The following is a 20,228-nucleotide window of genomic DNA, read 5'->3' as shown; positions in this document are numbered from 1 at the left end:
TCGATGCTTGAAAAGCCCCTTTGATGGTTTGATTAACCATGTTTTAGTTTAACCAGTCTCTCAGCTTCAGATATCCCTAATGTGTGTCTCTGCACTGTAAAAATAGTTTGTTTAACTTAAAAAAAGTAAGTTACCTGGTTGCCTTAATGTTGAGTTCATTCAAATAAAATATTTGAGTAAATACAATGAAGTAAATTGGTTTAATTAATAGAAACTCAAAATATTAGGTTACACTTTATTTTAAGGTGTCATTGTTACAGTGTAATTATATATTTAAGTACTGAGTAATATTAAGCAACTACATGTACTTACTATAGGGTTAGGGTAGGATTAGAGTTTGGTTGAGGGTTAGTTGCATGTAATTATGCATCATTTACTGTTATTACTATGGTAAGTACATATATTACATGTAACAAGGACACTGTAAAATAAAGTGTTATCAAATATGATGTTATCTGAACCACATTAATTATCTAATTTGATTTGGCAAAAGATAAAAAGTTATGAAAATATTTTTTTTACAGTGTGTTCGGAAACGGATCGCAACTAAAACCGCTGTATTCTGCTGCCAGGCCAGTAGATGGCGATGACACACTATAGACTGAACACGTAATACACATGTGCATGACGTCATCATTTTCAGAGATTTGCGTTTTTTGTTGTTTACACGGAGACCGTTTTCAAAAACTTGCACTTTGAAACCCGTTTGCAAAAGTTTGCGTTTCGCCCAAAATGCTGTTGTTGTGTACCCTGGTAAACCAGAGTTCTCACGAGAGCACAAGTTGAATTTGCTCAGCGAGTTACTCTGGTGTCGAGCCATGGAGCTCATTAAATATGCCCCTCGATCCGAGCTTCACCAATCACATCGGGTTATCTGATATAGGCGGGCCAGAGGCGAGATGACGACAGCGCTGTGACGTCGAAGTCATCAGTAAACATTGCAAGATGCCTATGGATGAATTCCAGTTGTTTGAAACGGCTTTGGCCGCTACAATGAACGAGTTAGACTCGGCTTTTTCCCAAAAGAGGAACAGAAGACGGCGCTCGAATCGTTCCTTTGCAAGTAGGGTGTTTTTGCTGTTTTGCCGACCGGAAGAGTATAATCTACCAGTTAGCTCCCCTGGTAGCTAAGCGTATGGGGTTTATTGTTGTGATTGGTCGTAGTGTTATCCAATTGCGTGCTGTGAGATTTTCAAATGCATGCTTGGTGCCGCCCCTCGAGCCGACCGATTTTCATTGATCGACACCAGACCATTAATCTTTTAGATTTAGGTCTGGATTTCCAGGCTAGTTGTTGTGTAAATGAACGGCCAAAACGCATAAAAAAACGCACTTTAGAGGAAACAAAAGTAGCCAGACTTTATGCATTCAGTAGTTTGGTGGTTCACTCTTGCACAAGTGACATCTATAATCATGAAAACACAATAATTGTGTGACGCTTTATTTGGTTTGAGTTGGGAAACCTGTATACTGTGAACTGTACACTGAACACACACAATATGCTCTTGTCGTTAATGGAATAGAAACACACAAAAATATGTATCTTGTTTCTCCTGGCCTAAGTTTATTTCGCTTATACTTTGGCACATTGTATTTTCTTCTTGTTTAAAGGATATTTTTCACAAAATTTCTACTGTTCAAAAGTGTGCGGTCAGTGAGAGTTTTGTTTTGTTTTGTTGTTGTGGATCAAATTGATCAAAAGTGACTAAATCTCATCATATTAGAGTGATTTGTGAAGGATCAGGTGACACTGAAGACTGGAGTAATGATGCCGAAAATTCAGCTTTGATCACAGGAATGAATTAGTTTATTTTTATACATTTTATTATTATTTTATTTTTTAAATAATAAAGATATTGTTTGATAAGTGGAATCTCTATTTGTTATCCTTGAAAACCCCAAAAGTAGTGCTTGAATCGTCCTTAAGTACTGGAAGTAATTTTTTTACAGTATGTGTACGAACCCGGCACTTTACTATATATTCACAATTTCACATAGAAAACAGCTATTTTGAATTATAATAATATTTCACAATATTACTGTTTTTACTGTATTTTTGATCAAATAAATACAGGTTTGGTGAGCATAAAATACTTCTTTCTAAAACATTAACCCCAAACTATGAAAGTTTAAAGCAATATAATACCACAAGTTGTCTCCCACAGAAAGTGTTATTCGGCTGATTTATCTTTCGAGTGTTGGAGCGGTGAAATACACATCTCTAATCTCCATTACAGACTTTGCTTCTTTACTTTGCTCTCGTCCTTCAGGCCGTGAAATGAGAGCTGTTTCCACCAGTCGTGATTATCAATCCTCAAACCGCCTTAGAAACGCTGCACAAGACTTCAGTGTTGATGGTGGAGTAGATCCTGTTTTTATATATAAGCTTACAGGCTTTATCACTTTTGAGGGATAAAATTCATCCAAAATATTGTCTTTTAAAAGGACTCTATGATGTTTTTTCTTTCTTTAGTGTGTAATGTTGCTGTTTGAGGATGAAAAAGCTCCAGTTCTTCTCTATATCAGTGTCAGTGTTTCTGAACTCCTGAAACGCCTCCATTGTAGTCTTGAGTTTCTTCCGGGAACGAACACGTCACAATATTCCTCATTTAAATAATTCATGCGCAGAATAAAGGGGCGGGGCCTGGTTGAGTTAGTGAGTAGTGTGTTAAACTGGCGGTTATGGTAAGGGGCGGGACATTTCCCAAACACACTCGAAGCGCTCGACCAATCACAACACACTGCTCCAGCCGACCAATCAGAGCACAGTGTGCTTCTCAGAAGGAGGGGCTTCATAGAGACAGGAAGTAAACAGAGCGTTACTGACAGACTTGGAAGAGAGGAGCCGCAACAATGGAGAATAATGTGTTTTTTGAACATTTAACCGATAGCCGGGCCACATAAAGCTCTCTCTCTCCATTTCCCCTGCTTTAACAGTCACATAGCTTAAAGCATATGTCAGACAGTGGGAGCCTTTCGAGTCTCTCAGAGGTTGCCAGGCATGAGATGTGCAGTTTGACAGGCTTTTAGCGATGTAACCTGAGGGCAACAGATTGTCCTTAGCATCGGTAATCTCTCGCTCCCTCAGTCGCTCTATTTATCGTCTCTGTCTTCTCGCTCATCCCTCCCTGGTTTCTCTTTCTCTCTCTCTGTCTTACACACTCGCACTCACTATGGAAACTGTTCAACCCCCGGCTGGTTGCCTGTTCATTAGAGACTCACAGAAGTAAAGGCTGTGACTTGTTTCATACGGGGTCCAGAATCTTCGCTTCATTACTGTGATGATTCTCTGACTGACGAGCTCTCGGCGCTCGTTACCCCCCCGTCACCGTCCTCGCTGATGAACTTATTTACTCTCGGTGCGTGACGCCATTGGCCCGACGGGAGGAAGACACTCACAACAAATGTGTGTCAGGTTTGGATGAGCAAATGTATATTAGGGGCAAACGGCTAGTCGACTAATCAGTCTTAAGGATGTCCTGTGTGATTAGGCCGGCCTTGTGACCCCAATCAATTCTATTTTATGATTGAATATATATTGTGTGTGTGTATATATATATATAACATGCAAATAAATAATATACCTAATATGCCTAATATTTAATTAATATACTTAATCAAATGTATAAATATTTAAATACATTTAAATTATATACTTATATTTTATATAATATATGCATAATATATATAAAATAAATTATTTAATACATTTTTAACAATAACATTTATTTTATACACATTTTATATAGAATATATTAAAAATAAATAATGTGTATATATATATATATATATATATATATTTATAATAATCATTTAAATACACATTAAATTTAATATTTATATTAATTCATACATAATCATTTTTTAATAATTCATGCATATTAATACATAATAAAAAATAAATAAATAGAAATATATATATTAATATTAATGCTTTCAATTGATCAAGAAAATTTGTATTTTTTTTAAATAATTGTATTTATTTGTAATTAATCACGCTTGATTACATCTAACATGAAAACGTGTTATATATTTTAATTATAATTTTCACATTAACAATCCCCAAAAACATGTAGGAAGTAGAAACAGCATAAAGCATTTTTTTGATGCTTTTGTGCTTAAATGCCTTAAAGGCCTTAAAGGAGAACTCTGTAACTCTAGCGAACTCTAGTCACTTCTTCGCTGATTTTCCCTTTTGTTGTCGCATGTTTTCCCCACGAGCTCCCCCTACAGCTGTGGGGGGGCGTATATTTCACAACACGGTCGTAAAAAACTCACTTGCGGCGGCCTCCTCCCCCTCTCTACCGCTGCTCATGTGCGTTTGTTTTGATCGGAGCAAGCCAACTGTATCGTGTGGAGCTATGTCTACCGAGGTGGGTCATCTGGTAATACATCATACATGCGTGTGTGTTTATGTCGAATTGCCGTAAAGCAATTTGTGTTTCGCGCTCGTTCTCGTTCTAGTTCTCGCTTCTCACGAGACTTCCAATTTCACTTTGACGGGACGGCAGTGCGCAAGTTGCAAGGTTGGTTTTCCGCCTGGGAACGCTGGGGGGAGCGGGGAAAGTCACCAATATCACCAGAACAGGTTGTTTAACCATCCAAATGATTTCTAGACAGTTTTATTAAGTTAAAAAAGTTACCAAGTTCTCCTTTAACTGCTTGAACCCCGATAAATGCTGCTTGCAGCTTTAATTTTTATTGGATCTTTTCACTAAGCACTATGAATGAATGAATGAATGCCAGTATCACCAATATACATTTAAATATATATTATATGTATTATAAATAATAATATACATGTAAATCCCAAAGTGTAATTACTAAAAGCATGAACAATGGTAATAATGATTCTTGACTTTGTTGCACGTTTTTATTTTCCATGCTGATCACAGAATATAAATGCACAAAAGCATCTCATCGATCCGGTGCAATTTGTTTGTGTTTTTTTTTAAAGCTTTAGACACTGATCGTTCGAGAGCACTCGAGTAAAATGCTTTCCTTCAAAAGGTTTTGAAAACATCTTAAGAGCTGTTTATTATCTGTAGTCAGACATGAAGACACGTTAGACACCTCACTGCAGAACTTTGACTAGAAACCCATTGACAGAAAGAATTGACTCAAGATATCGAGCACTGCTGATGTGCCGTGTGTGTGTGTGTGTGTGTGTGTGTGTGTGTGTGTGTGTGGCCCAGATAATTGTGTCCTTTGTACTTTGCATTTCAATCAGTGGAGAAAGAGTTTGACCAAATCAACAGCAGTGTCGTGTGGGCCGGCCGAGTCGATTGTCCACCGAGAGAATAGCAGTGCTGGGTTACAGAGGTGAAGATAAAGTTGCTTTGAACAAATTCCTGCTTTGATCAGCTTGAATGCTCTTCTGTGGGAAGTCACTGCTGCTTTTGAATTAGCAAGTTATTGTTCTGTTTTATCATTGTGTCCTTTTTCAGCATCTTCTCTGCTTCTCTACGTCTTTGTGAAAGAGGCTCTTTTTAAAGAAGATACTGCGTCTCACAAACATGCATTTGACGCCGTGGTTCTATCAGCTGAGAACAGGGACGGCTCTTAAAGGGAACATATCATGAAAGTCCGACTTTTTCTTGTGTTTAAGTGCTATAATCAGGTCCCGGTGCTTCTACTAACCCAGAAAACGTGAAAAGTGAAACCCAGTAACTGTGTTCTGGTGAGTCTTTCTCTGCAAGCATGTTATAAAATGAGCCGATCAGATTTCGCTCCCGTTCTGACGAATGAAGAGGATCTTATTATAATATTACCGGCTCTTAATCTGCACGTTTACACACACCAGCCGACATTTGGTTTCACACGCGACAACAGAGACCAGTTCTAACGCAATGATGAAGATCCAGCAAAGCCTGAAACTGTGGTTGAGCACAGACGAGCACTGAACACTATTGACCAGAACATGTCACCGCTGTCTTATAAACACCTCAGGAACTGTGGACACTTGTGGAGAAGTTAAACATGATGATGAGATGATCAATGTAACTCCACTACAACTACAGAAATGTCTCCACTAACATTCAGAAACTCTTCCTGAGTCTCTCCGTAAGGCTGCACTCGCTACTGGTTATTCTGGGATTCTGGATGAGTGAGATTGGCCTGTTTTGTTATTGCTGGAGTTTCTGAAGCTCGTGTAAAGACTCCGCCCTCTTCTGAACAGAGGCGGAGCTGAAGCTCATTTGCATTTAAAGGGACACACACAAAAACGACGCATTTTTGCTCACACCCAAAAAGGGGCAAATTTGACAAGCTATAATAAATGATCTGGGAGTATTTTGAGCTGAAATTTCACAGACATATTCTGGGGACAGCATAGATTTATATTACATCCTGTGAAAAGGGGCATAATATGTCCCCTTTAAAACAAAGACTCCGGGATGTGCCACAGACTCTCTGTGCTTCATTCCCGGGCCCTCGAGAGGGATTTATGTTGACCACATTATGGGCCTTTTCTAGGCCGGGTCCGTATGGATAGACCGTCACGAACGGGGTCGGACTGATGCTGGGTTCCATGAGGCCTGTAAAGTTTAAACCACTCCACAAAGACCAAACTACACACTGAACCTGATTAGCACGACCACAAACACCTCCACTGATAGTTAACACACTCATATGGTTTGATGGTGTTTCACAATCTGTGTTGCACTGGAACAGTGTGATTAACATTTGACTGGGATATTTAAATATTGTTATACCATCCAAACTAATTATTCCAGTAGAGCATTCTGGAAGGCAATTCACAAAACCACATAAAAACAAATATGTGCTAAACTATATATATATATATTTTTTTTTTTATATATATATATTGTATTTTATTAAAACAAATATTGAATTTTGTATTTATTTATTTATTTTATATTGTATTTTCTTAAAACAAATATTGAATTTTGTATTTATTTATTTTTATATTGTATTTTATTAAAACAAATATAGAATTTTGTATTATTATTTTAATTATATTATTTTTTAATTGTATTTTATTGAATTTATTGAATTTAAAAAATATATTATTATTATTATAAATAATAATAATAAATAATAAATATTAACAGTGTATATATTTTCACATTAAAATATACGTTTGCCTTTTTATTTTAGAAAGTAGGTCCCTCACAAGAGGATCATAAGATGTGTGCTTTAGTGGCATCAATAAGTCAGTGATCGGAGACTCTTCACTGGGACAGTCCGTCTCCAGACTCTTTAAGTGCATAAAGTGTGTGTATGTCTGAATATCTGCACGATTATAACGTCCTTCTCCATTATTTGCTCATCTTTTGATGAATAACTGCTGCCATGATTGCTAGAATATGCACACAAATGCCTCTCTTAATAAAACCCTGTTTAATAGCGCAGCGTTAATTGCACCGAGCAAACGAGTGAGTGAGTTCAGTGAATATGGATCAATGCATAATGAGCCAAAAGTAGGTGTGTTTGCACTGGAAAGAATGGCGTTGACATAACTCAAGCAAGATGCCATTTTAGCACATTCACATGAAGGGTTAGTTGTGTTTTTGCGCCAAATTAATGCAAATATTTAGTGAGTGCTTGAGTTTCAGAGATGGTGCGGTTGGGCTCTTGAGGATTAACCCGTTGTTAGAAAGTTCCTGCCGTGCTTTAAAATGTCCTAAATTGGCTCTACAGAAACGGCTGAGCTTGCAGTTCGTCCTGAACTCTCGGTTATGGAGCGGAGTTTGCTTGTGTGTCTGTGCTTTGATGAGACGGTTAGGCTGTGGAATACGTGTTAAGGCAGAAAACTTTGACTTTCAAATCTCAGCAGAAAGGTAACACTCATTCATCGTGTGGCAAGATGTGCAGTTTAGTAGTTTTCAAACACATTACAGAATTTTTTTTTGATTTCATAGCCTCTGAGTCGAGGGGTTTGAGCAATAAGAGACTGACATTGAAAGCTGAAAAACAGCTTAGGCCACATCTACATTAATCCGAATACATTTGGATACAGTGTTTTCGTTTAAAAACGCTCTCCGTCCACATGCACATTAAAAATGGGTTAAAACACTACAATATTCCTCATTATAATAATTAATGCGCAGAATAAAGGGGCGGGGCCTGGTTGAGTTAGTTAGTAGTGTGTTAAACTGGCGGTTATGGTAAGGGGCGGGACATTTCCCAAACACACTCGAAGCGCTCAACCAATCACAACACACTGCTCCAGCCGACCAATCAGAGCACAGTGTGCTTTTCAGAAGGAGGGGCTTCATAGAGACAGGAACTAAACATTAATTCTTATGACTGGATATTTTTATTTAGCAAAATATCTCCGCATTCACTGATGTGTCCGGGTCGCACTCACTCACTATTATATGTTTTGGTCTAACACTGCTCTCATGTTTTGCAAATGCGAGTGAATTGTCTGTCATCTGTGCAGGACTGTGATGAGAAGAGTGTGTGAAGTAACATATTTCAGCAACAGTGTGAAAGTGAACAGCACAATACCGGTATAAACATGAGTATCTATTGGTACTATATGCGTCACATGACAAAACTTACGTTGTCGTTTTTAAAGGATTAGTTCACTTTCAAAAAACAATTTTGCTGATAATTTACTCACCCCGATGTCATCCAAGATATCCATGTCTTTCTTTCTTCAGTCGAAAAGAAATTAAGGTTTTTGAGGAAAACATTCCAGGATTTTTCCAACGTGATGACATATTACTCGTCTCAGAGATGGTACAAGATGGGCATTTGTGGTTATAAAGTATATATATATTTTCTTTTTTAGAAAATGACCGATTGGAAAGAAATGAAGGTTTTTGAGGAAAACATTCCAGGATTTTTCTACACAGAATGGACTTCAATGGCAACCAACTATACAAATGTTCACAGAAGGTTCAAATGTCCGTCTCAATGCAGCTTCAAAGTCTCGACACGATCCCAGTCGAGAAATAAGAGTCTTATCCAGCGAAACCATCGGTCATAAAATTTTTTTTAAAAAATACAAATGCCCATCTTGTACCATCTCTGAGATGCGCCACGTATTACGTCATCACGTTGGAAAAATCCTGGAATGTTTTCCTCAAAAACCTTAATTTCTTTTCGACTGAAGAAAGAAAGACATGGATATCTTGGATGACATCGGGGTGAGTAAATTACCAGCAAAATTTTTTTTGAAAGTGAGCTAATCCTTTAAATGTCTCACTACAACGCGAAAAACAGTGTTTTCAAATGTATCCACTTTAGGAAGCGTTTTCAAAAAGCTTTGTTTTTATTAATAGAAACACTGTCTCAGGCCTCATTTACACGTACATGGTTATTTTGAAAAACGGAGACATTTCCCTTCGTTTGTGCCCTTCGTTTACACGCAAACGGAGAATTCGTGTCTGAAAACGATTCTTTCTAAAAACTCCGGCCAGAGTGGAGATTTTGGAAAACTTCGTTTGCACGTTTGCATGTAAACTGAGAAAAACTGAGTTTTAGGGAGCTGACGTCACAGTATGTGACTATTTTAGGGATTCTGATTGGCTAACGTGAGCTTGAGCTTCTCGTTACACTGCTCTTGACGGCATATACACGGGTTCGTGTAAACTAACACTTTTCTGAAAACTGACAGGTGTGCACGATGTTATTTTTGAAAACGGAGAGGGGTGAAATGTCCGTTTATGAAAATAGCCGGCCACGTGTAAACGTAGCCTCAGTGTGACGGAGAGCCAAAATGAAGAGAAAAAGATGCGTTTTCAAATGAAACCGTATTAGTGTGGACAAGGCCTTAATCCCCATTTTTATTTGCTTTATCTCTGCAGATATCAGTGTCTGCGGCCAAATCTCCGTCCTCGACCGATGACTTATACCTGGAGGACGTCGGGTCGGGAGGTTATCCTGAAGATGACGACGACTTCAGCTCCGGATCGGGATCGGGTAAGGAGAGCCTCAGTGATTCCCGGTGCACAATCTGATCCCTTCGTGTTGGATGTGTGTGAAAGCGTGTGTGTGTGTGTGTGTGTTTCAGGAGCTGGTGAGGAGGTGGAAATGGCCACTGTAAACACACTGTTCATCGTGCCTAAAGCAGAGCCCACACAGGACTCCACCAAAGACTTCACGCCGAAAGTGGAGACATCGACGTCACGCGATGCTCCCAAAGACACGAAGAAACGAACCAGGATAGATGTGAGTGCCGGATATAAAAACTTGAAATCTTTCTCTAGTGTGTCAGTGTTTCTGAACTCTTGAAACGCCTCCATTGTAGTCTTGAGTTTCTTCTGGGAACGAACACGTCACAATATTCCTCATTTAAATAATTCATACGCAGAATAAAGGGGCGGGGCCTGGTTGAGTTAGTTAGTAGTGTGTTAAACTGGCGGTTATGGTAAGGGGCGGGACATTTCCTAAGCGCTCGACCAATCACAACACACTGCTCCAGCCGACCAATCAGAGCACAGTGTGCTTTTCAGAAGGAGGGGCTTCATAGAGACAGGAAGTAAACAGAGCGTTACTGACAGACTGGGAAGAGAGGAGCCGCAACAATGGAAAATATGAGGAAAATAATCAACATTCAAGCAGGAAAACCTGTGCTAGTAGAGCCTGAGACAACATCAAGACTCAGTAAAATTGACTAAAAGTAATGAATATAGGCATGATGAAACCTTAATCTTATCTTCTGGGGGGAAAAAAACTTGTAAAAAAGGCTTTAGTGCAGTGGTTGATTGACAGGTTATTAGAGGATCCTCTGTGATGTGAGATATATCTGATCACCCGAAACCATCTTCAGAACAGGCGTAAATGGGGTGTCCTGGTCACAGTCGATCTCGGGGTGTAGAGGAGATAAATGTGCAGTCATGCCGAGTCCAGCGCTGTCAGAAACTGAGTGTAACACGTCCTCTTCTTCTCTTCTTCAGTCTGTAGAACCGGCCACTGAAGACTCGCGTCAAAACCCCGTCACGAGCACCACAAGCCTCCCTCGATCCCCGCTCGAGGTGCAGTCCGAAAATCTCTTCCAGAGGACAGAGGTGTTGGCAGGTTTGTGAATTATTTTTGATAAATACTCCTGTTACTTACAACAGCACTGCAAGACACTTGAGTATCTTTAGGAAAGCAACAATATTAAATAAAATGTGTATATATGAAGAGTTCAGATGCAAAAGCCTCTAAATGCCATCTGAAATTTTCTTCTAGAATGATCATTTTTATCAAGCTAGTATATTTAAGTTCAGTAATTTCACTTAAATGGCAATGAAAATTACCTATTAATTGTAATTTAAGTGAAATTATTGAACTTAAATATACGAGCTTGATAAAAATGATCATTCTAGAAGAAAATTTCAGATGGCACTTAGAGGCTTTTGCATCTGAACTCTTCATATATATATATATATATATATATATATATATATATATATATATATATATATATATATTAGGGGTGCACGATTCAGAAAATTTCACGATTCGATTCGATACCGATTTTTAGTCTCAAGATTCGATTCAAAATCGATTTTCGATTCAAAAACGATTCTCGATTCAAAAAACGATTCACAGTATGTAAATGTAGTTGACTTTTTCCTGTGTGATTGCAGTAGACATACAATTTAAAAGAAAATAAATAACAAATTAAATGAAGTTTGCAACTAAACAGTGCAAAGTGCCAAGCTTTGGCCAGCTTTCGAATACATTTAATTCAAGTTTAAATTAAAACTTAAATACTTTTTTTCTTTCTTTTTTTTTTACATTTAGCTTTAAAGTGCTGTAGTCAGATTAAACAGACAATACTGCTAAATGTAGTTTAAGGAGTAGGCTATTGACGGCAAAATAGGCTACAGAATATTTCGTTCTGTATTGACAGGTGCAATTTTTGAAAATCGATTAAAAAAAATACAATAAGCCTACATTATATCTGCATTTATGTCAAAACCTAGACTTTCAAACATCAAAATGTCATTTATTAATATGAATATTCGTGTCAAAATGACATATAAACATTCTATTTTGCCTGGAAACGCTTCCAACACGCTTGCGTGTCGCGAGAAAAATAGGCGTCGGTTCTATTTCTAGCATGCACACGTTTTCCGCACGACTCGGGCCATACCTGAGACGCGCGTGTCACGCAGGCTGTGTGCAAGCTCTAACCTGTTAACATGGGAGCCGAAATAAAAACAGACACGCCACAAAGCGTGCCAGCCTTCCTTTTGCTCCGCTTCGCTTCTGCTGCACTTCTTCTTTTGGCTATGACAAGAGTGTGCAGGCGTAAGTGTGAATTCGATGCAGCGCCATCTATGGGAATGGCAAGCTAAACTCATTTCAGGACAATACCAAAAAATGTATATAAAAAAAAAAAAAAAAAAAAAAAAAAAACAAGAATCGATTTTTGGAATTCTATGAATCGATTTTGAATCGGTAACGTTTGAATCGCGATTCATATGTGAATCGATTTTTTGGCCCACCCCTAATATATATATATATATATATATACATATATATATACATATATATATATATATATATATATATATATATATATATGAAGAGTTCAGATGCAAAAGCCTCTAAGTGCCATCTGAAATTTTCTTCTAGAATGATCATTTTTATAAAGCTTGTATATTTAAGTTCAGTAATTTCACTTAAATGACAATTAATAGTTAATTTTCATTGCCATTTTAGTAGGGCTGTACTCAACCAAAGAAAATCTTGGTCGACTGAAGTCCTGAAATTTTCGACTAAAAATCAACTAAAATCGACTAAAAAAAAAAAAAAAAAAAAAAAATTAATTAGATGCGCACTGTGCGCAGTACTTGGTAGCCTTGTTGTCCGCCTAAATGAATTATAAATAAACATAAAAAACTAATAGGCTATTTGCAGTATATTAAATAGTTTTTGACCTAATTATTTTGCACTGAAATGAGTCTGACACTCGAGTCTGTCGGCTCTGACAGCGTTGTATCACGTGCACCTAGGGGTGGGCGATATGGCAAAAATATCATATCACGATTTTTTTCAGGAAAATCACGATTAACGATTTTATCACAATTCTTTTTATGTTGGTTTATGTTACTATTTTGTGACTTAGCATTACAGCCAATCTAATGTCCATATTTTAAAAGCCTTAGGTAACAAAATTAAAAAATGGCAGACAGGGGCGAAGATAAATATATTTGTCATTATTTTCTTTGTTATTAAATATTAAGATCAAAGATACACATTACACATACACAACTTAACATACAAATGAAATAGGCTAAACAGTGCTTTACGTTTTCAGCTACAGGTGTATTTAACAGTAGCATTGAAGAAAGTAATTAAATGAACAAATATGAAAATAAAACAAAACAAACTTCACTGTATAAATTATACATTGATACTTATTAAAGCTACTATTAAAGTTATCAGTCAAGAGCAGTGAGTGATTTTCTCTTTGCATTTTGTTGTTTTATTCAAATTATCATAAATTCAAATTATCATAATTTACTCTCCCAAGTTGTTTTAAACTCGAATAAGTTTCTTTCTTCTGTTGAAAATAAAAGTTATTTGGAAGAATGTGGGTAACCAAACAGTTGATATACCCCAGTGACTACCATAGTATATTTTTCTTCTATGGAAGTCAATGGGGACCAGCTGTTTTGATAGCCACATTCTTCAAAATATTAATATTAGAAAAATATTAGAAACTATTAGATGGAAATTAAAACAGGTTTGGAACAACATTAGAGTGCGTAAATGATGAGATAATTTTTATTTTTGGGTGAACTATCCCTTTAAGGACAAGCGGCAGCGTGTTTACAATTGCTACTGTCTCTTTAAGAGCTGCACTCGACGCGTCTAATATACACGCATTTGACAAGCAGATTTTCTCTCAATTTTCTCAAGTTTGCTTTCACTTTAGACATAACCGACTTTGTTTATGTAAACCTTGTGTGTATTTAACAGTATAAGCACAACAAGACTCGAAAGATAACTTAGTCCAGTATCCAGGCACTGGTAGACAGGCTTTTAGTGCATGTGAGCTTCACATGTACGCGCTGAGAAACGCACACGTTAGAACAGCGCATCAGCACGCAAATTAAATGTTTAACCGACAAGGCATTAAAGCACATGCAAATTGTGAACTTTTGTGAACTGCAGTCCCGTTCCGCTGCGTTAACATTTTATGTGAATATACGTCGCGTTGTTCAGTATGTTGGGACAGGCGCCAGAACATATATAATGCACGATTCTACGATATTTCTTCAAAAGCAGATCGTGGAGACATTTTAATCGTCCGTCCACGATCAAAAATCGTCATATCGCACACCCCTACGTGCACCTGCGCAATATCATTGCTTATGATTTCCGAAAATAGTACTATGTTGTCAACTAGTGATATCATCACAAGAACTGTTGAGGAATTTGCAACATAATTTAGACAATTATTTTTGTCATATGTTATAATAAGTTATAACTGTCAGACACTATCATTTCACCGTGCATGTCCTCACACCGAGCGAGGCTGAACATGAGCACAGCTAAGCAGCTGAGACACGAATAGACTATTAACTTAAAGCTTTTACTCTTAATAAACACAAAAGGCACGTCCACTTTAATAAAAAAAGAATATTTATTAAACAAACCAGATCAAGAGCAGAAACTAAATAAAGTGCATAACTGAAAAATAAAGCATCCTAGGCTCAAAACTAACACAACCAAAAGCACAGCGCAATTGCGCATTAGGCTCCAAATAAAAAATAAAAAAGTTAGGTTATCACACTAAAACATTGAAATATGCTAATTCTGATATTTTCATATAGCCTACTCAAAACAGACAGGGCAAGCTAACGCAGACAAGTGAGCTTACCACTTTTAGATGATATATCATGTTTGTCGTCTATCGAACTACATATATCGTCTGTCGTCTATTTGCCGTCTACTGACTATTAAACGCTCTCACAATTAAATAAATAATATTCAGCATCAAACCTTCTGTTATCGCTCTCTCTTGGGTTGGGCTAATCCAAAAAAGGTGAAAACAAGGGGGGTGTTCTGAAGACAGACTGTTACAGTGAAACGGGCACAGTACTCTGAAAATCGGGCAAAAAATCGACCAATCAGAATTTTGGTCGAACCAGAACGTATCGACCAATTAATCGACAAATCGACTGGGACAGTACAGCCCTACATTTTAGTGAAATTACTGAATAAATTGCTTGAAAGAAAATTACTCTTAGAGTACTTAGAGGCTTTTGCATCTGAATTCTTCATTTATATAAATATATATATTATTCATTGTTCACTGTTACACACACACACTGTTCAAACGTTTGGGATCAAAACAAATTTATGTTTTTGAAAGTGTCTCTTCTGCTCACCAAGGTTGCATTTAATTGATCAAAAATACGGTAAAAATTGTGAAATATTATTACAATTTCAAATAACTGTTTTTTTTATGTGAATATATAGTAAAGTGTAATTTATTCCTGTGATCAAAGCTGAATTTTCAGTCTTCAGTGTCACATGATCCTTCACAAATCATTCTAATATGATGATTTAATGCTCAACATTTGATTATTATCAGTGTTGAAAACATTCATATTTTTTGTGGAAATGTTGTCAGAATTCTTTGTTTCAAAAGAACTGCATTTATTTAAAAGATTTTTTTTGTAACATAAATATATTTTTTGATTAATTTAATGCGTCCTTGCTGAATAAAAGTGTTAATAAAAAACAACAACAAATCTCACTGACTCAGTTTGGTCAGTTTGAACAGTAATCAACATTTTTATAATAATTTTGCAACTATACTTGATGATGTCATTCAGGGATTCTTGCTTAGAAGTCATGATTTCCTAAGCCGGCGTTTCATCTCTCTCTGGGAGCTTCAAGAGTTCACTGTGCGTTTGAGTCTCAGTAGAGATGCATTCAGAGCATGTTTCCACTCAACAGATCAATTTCTTGATGTGCAAAGGCCAAATTCTTAATTTAAGCACACTCATCTTTAATATCCTGTGAACCACAATGAGAAGAAGAAATCATATCTTCCTGCTTTGGGTCGACACATTTCCTCATGTCAATCTCTGGAGCCTCCAGCGGCGTCGAGGGGTTCCTGATTTAATTATGGACATAATCTGCCTCTGCTTTGTGTGAGACATGGAGTCACGTAGTCCGACAGGGATGATATTTCACATGTACTGAGACACCGTGTCCTAACCAGACGATGCGATAAGATTCAAGCAGTGTGTGTGTCCACAGCGTCGAAATATCCATACAGAAATCCATCAGCCTTTTGCTCCTTATGCATGGAATGAGCTTTAAGGTATATACTACACATTAATATGTGTCATCTCTCGCTTTGTGAAAGTCTGTTTTTATAGAACGGTGTAAATGTTTTAATAGTTGATTAGGATTTGTATTGTCTTTTAGATATGGGTGTTTTGCGTTTGTTTATTATGTTGTGTTATGCACTACTTTGTCATTTTTGTCTTGTTTTGCCGATCTTGACCGGGACTCCCTGGTGGAAGAGATATTGTATCTCAACGGGACCTCCCTGGTTAAATAAAGAAAAAAAATCCATTAAAAAAAATCAGTCAAAACCCACAGCCAATCAGAACAGCGTGTGAGGGCGGAGTCTCGCGGTAATATTGACGGCACTCGCAAGAAAATGTACAAGTACATAATCAAATTCACAAATATTACACCATTTAAACATTAATAAAAATACATACTGAGTTAGTTGCGGAAAAATATAAACTGTTTCAACGTGTATTCATTACTTCAATGAGCTCATTGTATCTGCATTAAATTACTACGTTGTTTAAATTAATATATTGTTAGCTAACTGTGATTTTGTATATGTACATTTCTGAAATTCATAACTTGGACAGAATAACAGATCACTCTAAATTGTAATATGGACTCATGCACTTTCTGTAAAGCTGCTTTAAAATGACTTGTATTGTGAAAATATACAAATAAACGTGAATTGAGTTTCTAAAATAGAATCGTGACGTCTGGTTAGGACAAAAACTCTGATTAATATGGAAAAGATGCTTTTTATCGCATGTCCAGTGTAGTTAGGACACGGTGAACGACACATGTTCCTGGATCAACATCTTTGGAACAACTTTCCAATCAACCAATCAGATTCAAGGGACAAGTTTACAGTTTATGTCAAGTTTAGGCTTAGACCCAGGGTGAGGTGCTTCAACATCAGTGTTATTCACCTCTCATTTCCCTCTGATTTTAGGGGAAAGTTATGGGTAGGGTTAGGTTTAGGGGTAGGGATAGGGTAAGGACTAAAGTTTGGGACAGGAATGTTAAACAAAATATGTTGATCCAGGAACATGCCTTACATGGCAAAATCACGACACGTTCTGAGAAACCAAATACTGAACTGAAATAAAGCGAGTCCCTAATTGTGTTGCAGCTGTGATTGCTGGAGGAGTGATCGGGTTCCTCTTCGCCATCTTCCTCATCCTCCTGTTGGTCTATCGCATGAGAAAGAAGGACGAAGGCAGTTACGACCTCGGGGAGAGGAAACCTTCCGGAGCCGCCTATCAGAAAGCCCCGACCAAGGAGTTTTACGCATAAACTCTGTTCACCAACACCAGTGATGGTCTGAGATCAGTGACTACGACAAACTCCTTCTGCATTCAAAAAAATCATGATCGAGGAAAAAAATAAATAACGTAAAGGAAAGCTTTTTGCATAGAGTATTGTAATTAAGACCTTTTCTTTCCTTTTTTTATTTTTTATTTTTTTTTTTTAATGAATTTTTGGCAAATCTCTCTGTATTTAAACATTATTTTCTGTGTATTTTGAAAAGGCTGAAAAGAAACCCATTCTGTAAAGGCGAGGACATCCGCATCCGTCTTCTGTCAAAGGAGCCGTTCTTAGTCGCTGACTACTTTTTAAACTCTAGCAGTATGTCTTTGTAAAAGAAACATTTTAAAGTGGAATAATTGAATATAATTGTTCTGTATCAATCCTGATTTCATTTCTCATCCAGCATGTCTGATGTTGATCATAAGTGTTTCATTAATTTATCATTTTCTCAGATGTTGAACAATGCCTTTCTGTCGTCTGTCTGATAACTCTTAAATGTTTCCCTGCCGCTCATTTGATTATTTCACAGGGTCAGCGTTTATTGGTGCTTAGACCTGAAAATACGTTGAGAAACCCGTTTGATTTGATTTGATCGCCACATGAGTGTTTGCAGGTTCTGAGGAACGACCCTCTCGTACATCGATTCTCATCATGGCGACTCTAAATCCCTCAGATGTTGAAAAGCGTCTGGTTTATTGAACTGATGATCCCGGAGTCGGACTGACACGACCGGTCCTCCTTTGATCAGAGCCGTTCTGATGTTTCGCTGATGAAAGCCCACGTTTATTCTCACGTCACACTGCAGAGATCGCTTTTAATAGTTGGTGGAGAGAGTAGATCTGATTTGTGCTGTTACAGGAGCCGCTTTACAAACTGGAAACTCCATTGAAATCAAGAGTTTCCAGTGAACTAGTAGTTTAAATGCTCGCCGAAAACCAGTGACGGATCAGTACGACTGAATCGCGCTCTTTAGATCCAGTTAAAGCGTGAATCCCTGTGTATTTTCCCTTCCCTCTTGATCGAAGTTCCCAACTGTGACCAACACCCCGTACGGATCGGAGCAACGAAGCAAAGGTACTGAGAAACATCTGCAAACCCAAAGACTCGTTTGATTTCCACATTGCTGTGTATTCCTTTGGCCACATTTGAGGTTTTTCTTTTGTTTTAATTGTTAGCTGTTAGTTTTGTTTTTTTGAGTATACATCTGACCTTTGCATCCAATTACTTATTCATGTATGGGAAAAAAAATCTATATAGAATTATATATAAATGTATATTCACAAATGTTTTAAACCTTGCCTTAAAAGTGCCTACCATCTGGAAGCGTTCGCCGCGATACGGTGTGCTCGTGAATGGCTGGAGTTGTGGTTATTGTGTTATTAGCACAGCAGAATGAAATGGTGACTTTTTTTTAGTTGTACAAAGCAGACAGTATTGTACCTATAAGTTAAAACAACACTACTGAATAAACATTGTGGCCTAAACCTGCTGTCTGTCGTTTTTATCTGTCTGTACATTCATTCATCCATCTATTGTTCATCCATCCGTTAGTCTGTTGTTCTGTCTATCCCTCTATCTATCATTCTATCTCTCTGTTGTTCTGTTTGTTATTCGTTGTCTGTCATTCAATCTGTCTGTTATTCGTTCTTTCTGTTCGCTCGATCTGTTGATCTGTCTGTCGTTCTGTCTGTCGTTCTGTCTTTTGTTCTGTAGTTTGATCTGTCTGTTCGATCTGTCGTTCGTTCTGTAGTTCGATCTGTCTGTCGTTCTGTCTGTCGTTCTGTCTGTCGTTCTGTCTGTCGTTCTGTAGTTTGATCTGTCTGTTGTTCGATCTGTCGTTCGTTCTGTAGTTCGATCTGTCTGTCGTTCTGTCTGTCGTTCTGTCTTTTGTTCTGTAGTTTGATCTGTCTGTCGTTCTGTCTGTCGTTCTGTCTTTTGTTCTGTAGTTTGATCTGTCTGTTGTTCGATCTGTCGTTCGTTCTGAAGTTCGATCTGTCTGTCGTTCTGTCTTTTGTTCTGTAGTTTGAGCTGTCTGTTGTTCGATCTGTCGTTTGTTCTGTTGTTCGATCTGTCTGTCGTTCGATCTGTCTGTCGTTCGATCTGTCTGTCGTTCGATCTGTCTGTCGTTCTGTCTGTCTGTTGTTTGTTCTGTCTGTCGTTCTGTCTGTTGTTTGTTCTGTCGTCTGTCTGTAGTTCTGTCTTTTGTTCTGTAGTTCGATCTGTCTGTAGTTCGATCTGTCTGTTGTTCTATCTGTCTGTCGTTCTGTCTGTCGTTCTGTCTTTTGTTCTGTAGTTCGATCTGTCTGTTGTTCGATCTGTCGTTCGTTCTGTCTAGTTCGATCTGTCTGTTGTTCTATCTGTCTGTCGTTCTGTCTGTCGTTCTGTCTTTTGTTCTGTAGTTCGATCTGTCTGTTGTTCGATCTGTCGTTCGTTCTGTCTAGTTCGATCTGTCTGTTGTTCTATCTGTCTGTCGTTCTGTCTTTTGTTTGTTCTGTCTGTCGTCTGTCTGTAGTTCTGTCTTTTGTTCTGTAGTTCAATCTGTCTGTCGTTCGATCTGTCTGTCGTTCTGAATGTAGTTCTGTCTTGTTCTGTAGTTCGATCTGTCTGTCGTTCGATCTGTCTGTAGTCCGATCTGTCTGTCGTTCTGTCTGTAGTTCTGTCTTTTGTTCTGTGGTTCGATCTGTCTG

The 20,228-nt window shown here is 37.7% G+C and overlaps 1 protein-coding gene across 1 annotated transcript in view; it reads left to right on the top strand.

The window, feature by feature from the left end:
- The window catches only part of sdc2 (syndecan 2), a 43,112-nt gene extending 24,087 nt beyond the window's left edge, over positions 1 to 19,025 (top strand). Inside the window, exons 2-5 of the mRNA XM_082186006.1 lie at positions 9,780 to 9,894; positions 9,986 to 10,143; positions 10,872 to 10,992; positions 17,363 to 19,025. Of these exons, the coding sequence (XP_082042132.1) occupies positions 9,780 to 9,894; positions 9,986 to 10,143; positions 10,872 to 10,992; positions 17,363 to 17,526 (558 nt within the window). The 3' untranslated portion in view covers positions 17,527 to 19,025. The remainder of the gene's footprint in view (positions 1 to 9,779; positions 9,895 to 9,985; positions 10,144 to 10,871; positions 10,993 to 17,362) is intronic.
- The last annotated feature ends 1,203 nt before the right edge of the window (positions 19,026 to 20,228 follow it).

This window comes from Leuciscus leuciscus (genome assembly GCF_965113295.1).
Source record: "Leuciscus leuciscus genome assembly, chromosome: 12".
Classification (NCBI taxonomy): Eukaryota; Metazoa; Chordata; class Actinopteri; order Cypriniformes; family Leuciscidae; genus Leuciscus; species Leuciscus leuciscus.
Note: the sequence above shows the minus strand (reverse complement) of the source record. Positions and strands in the feature narration are given on the sequence as shown.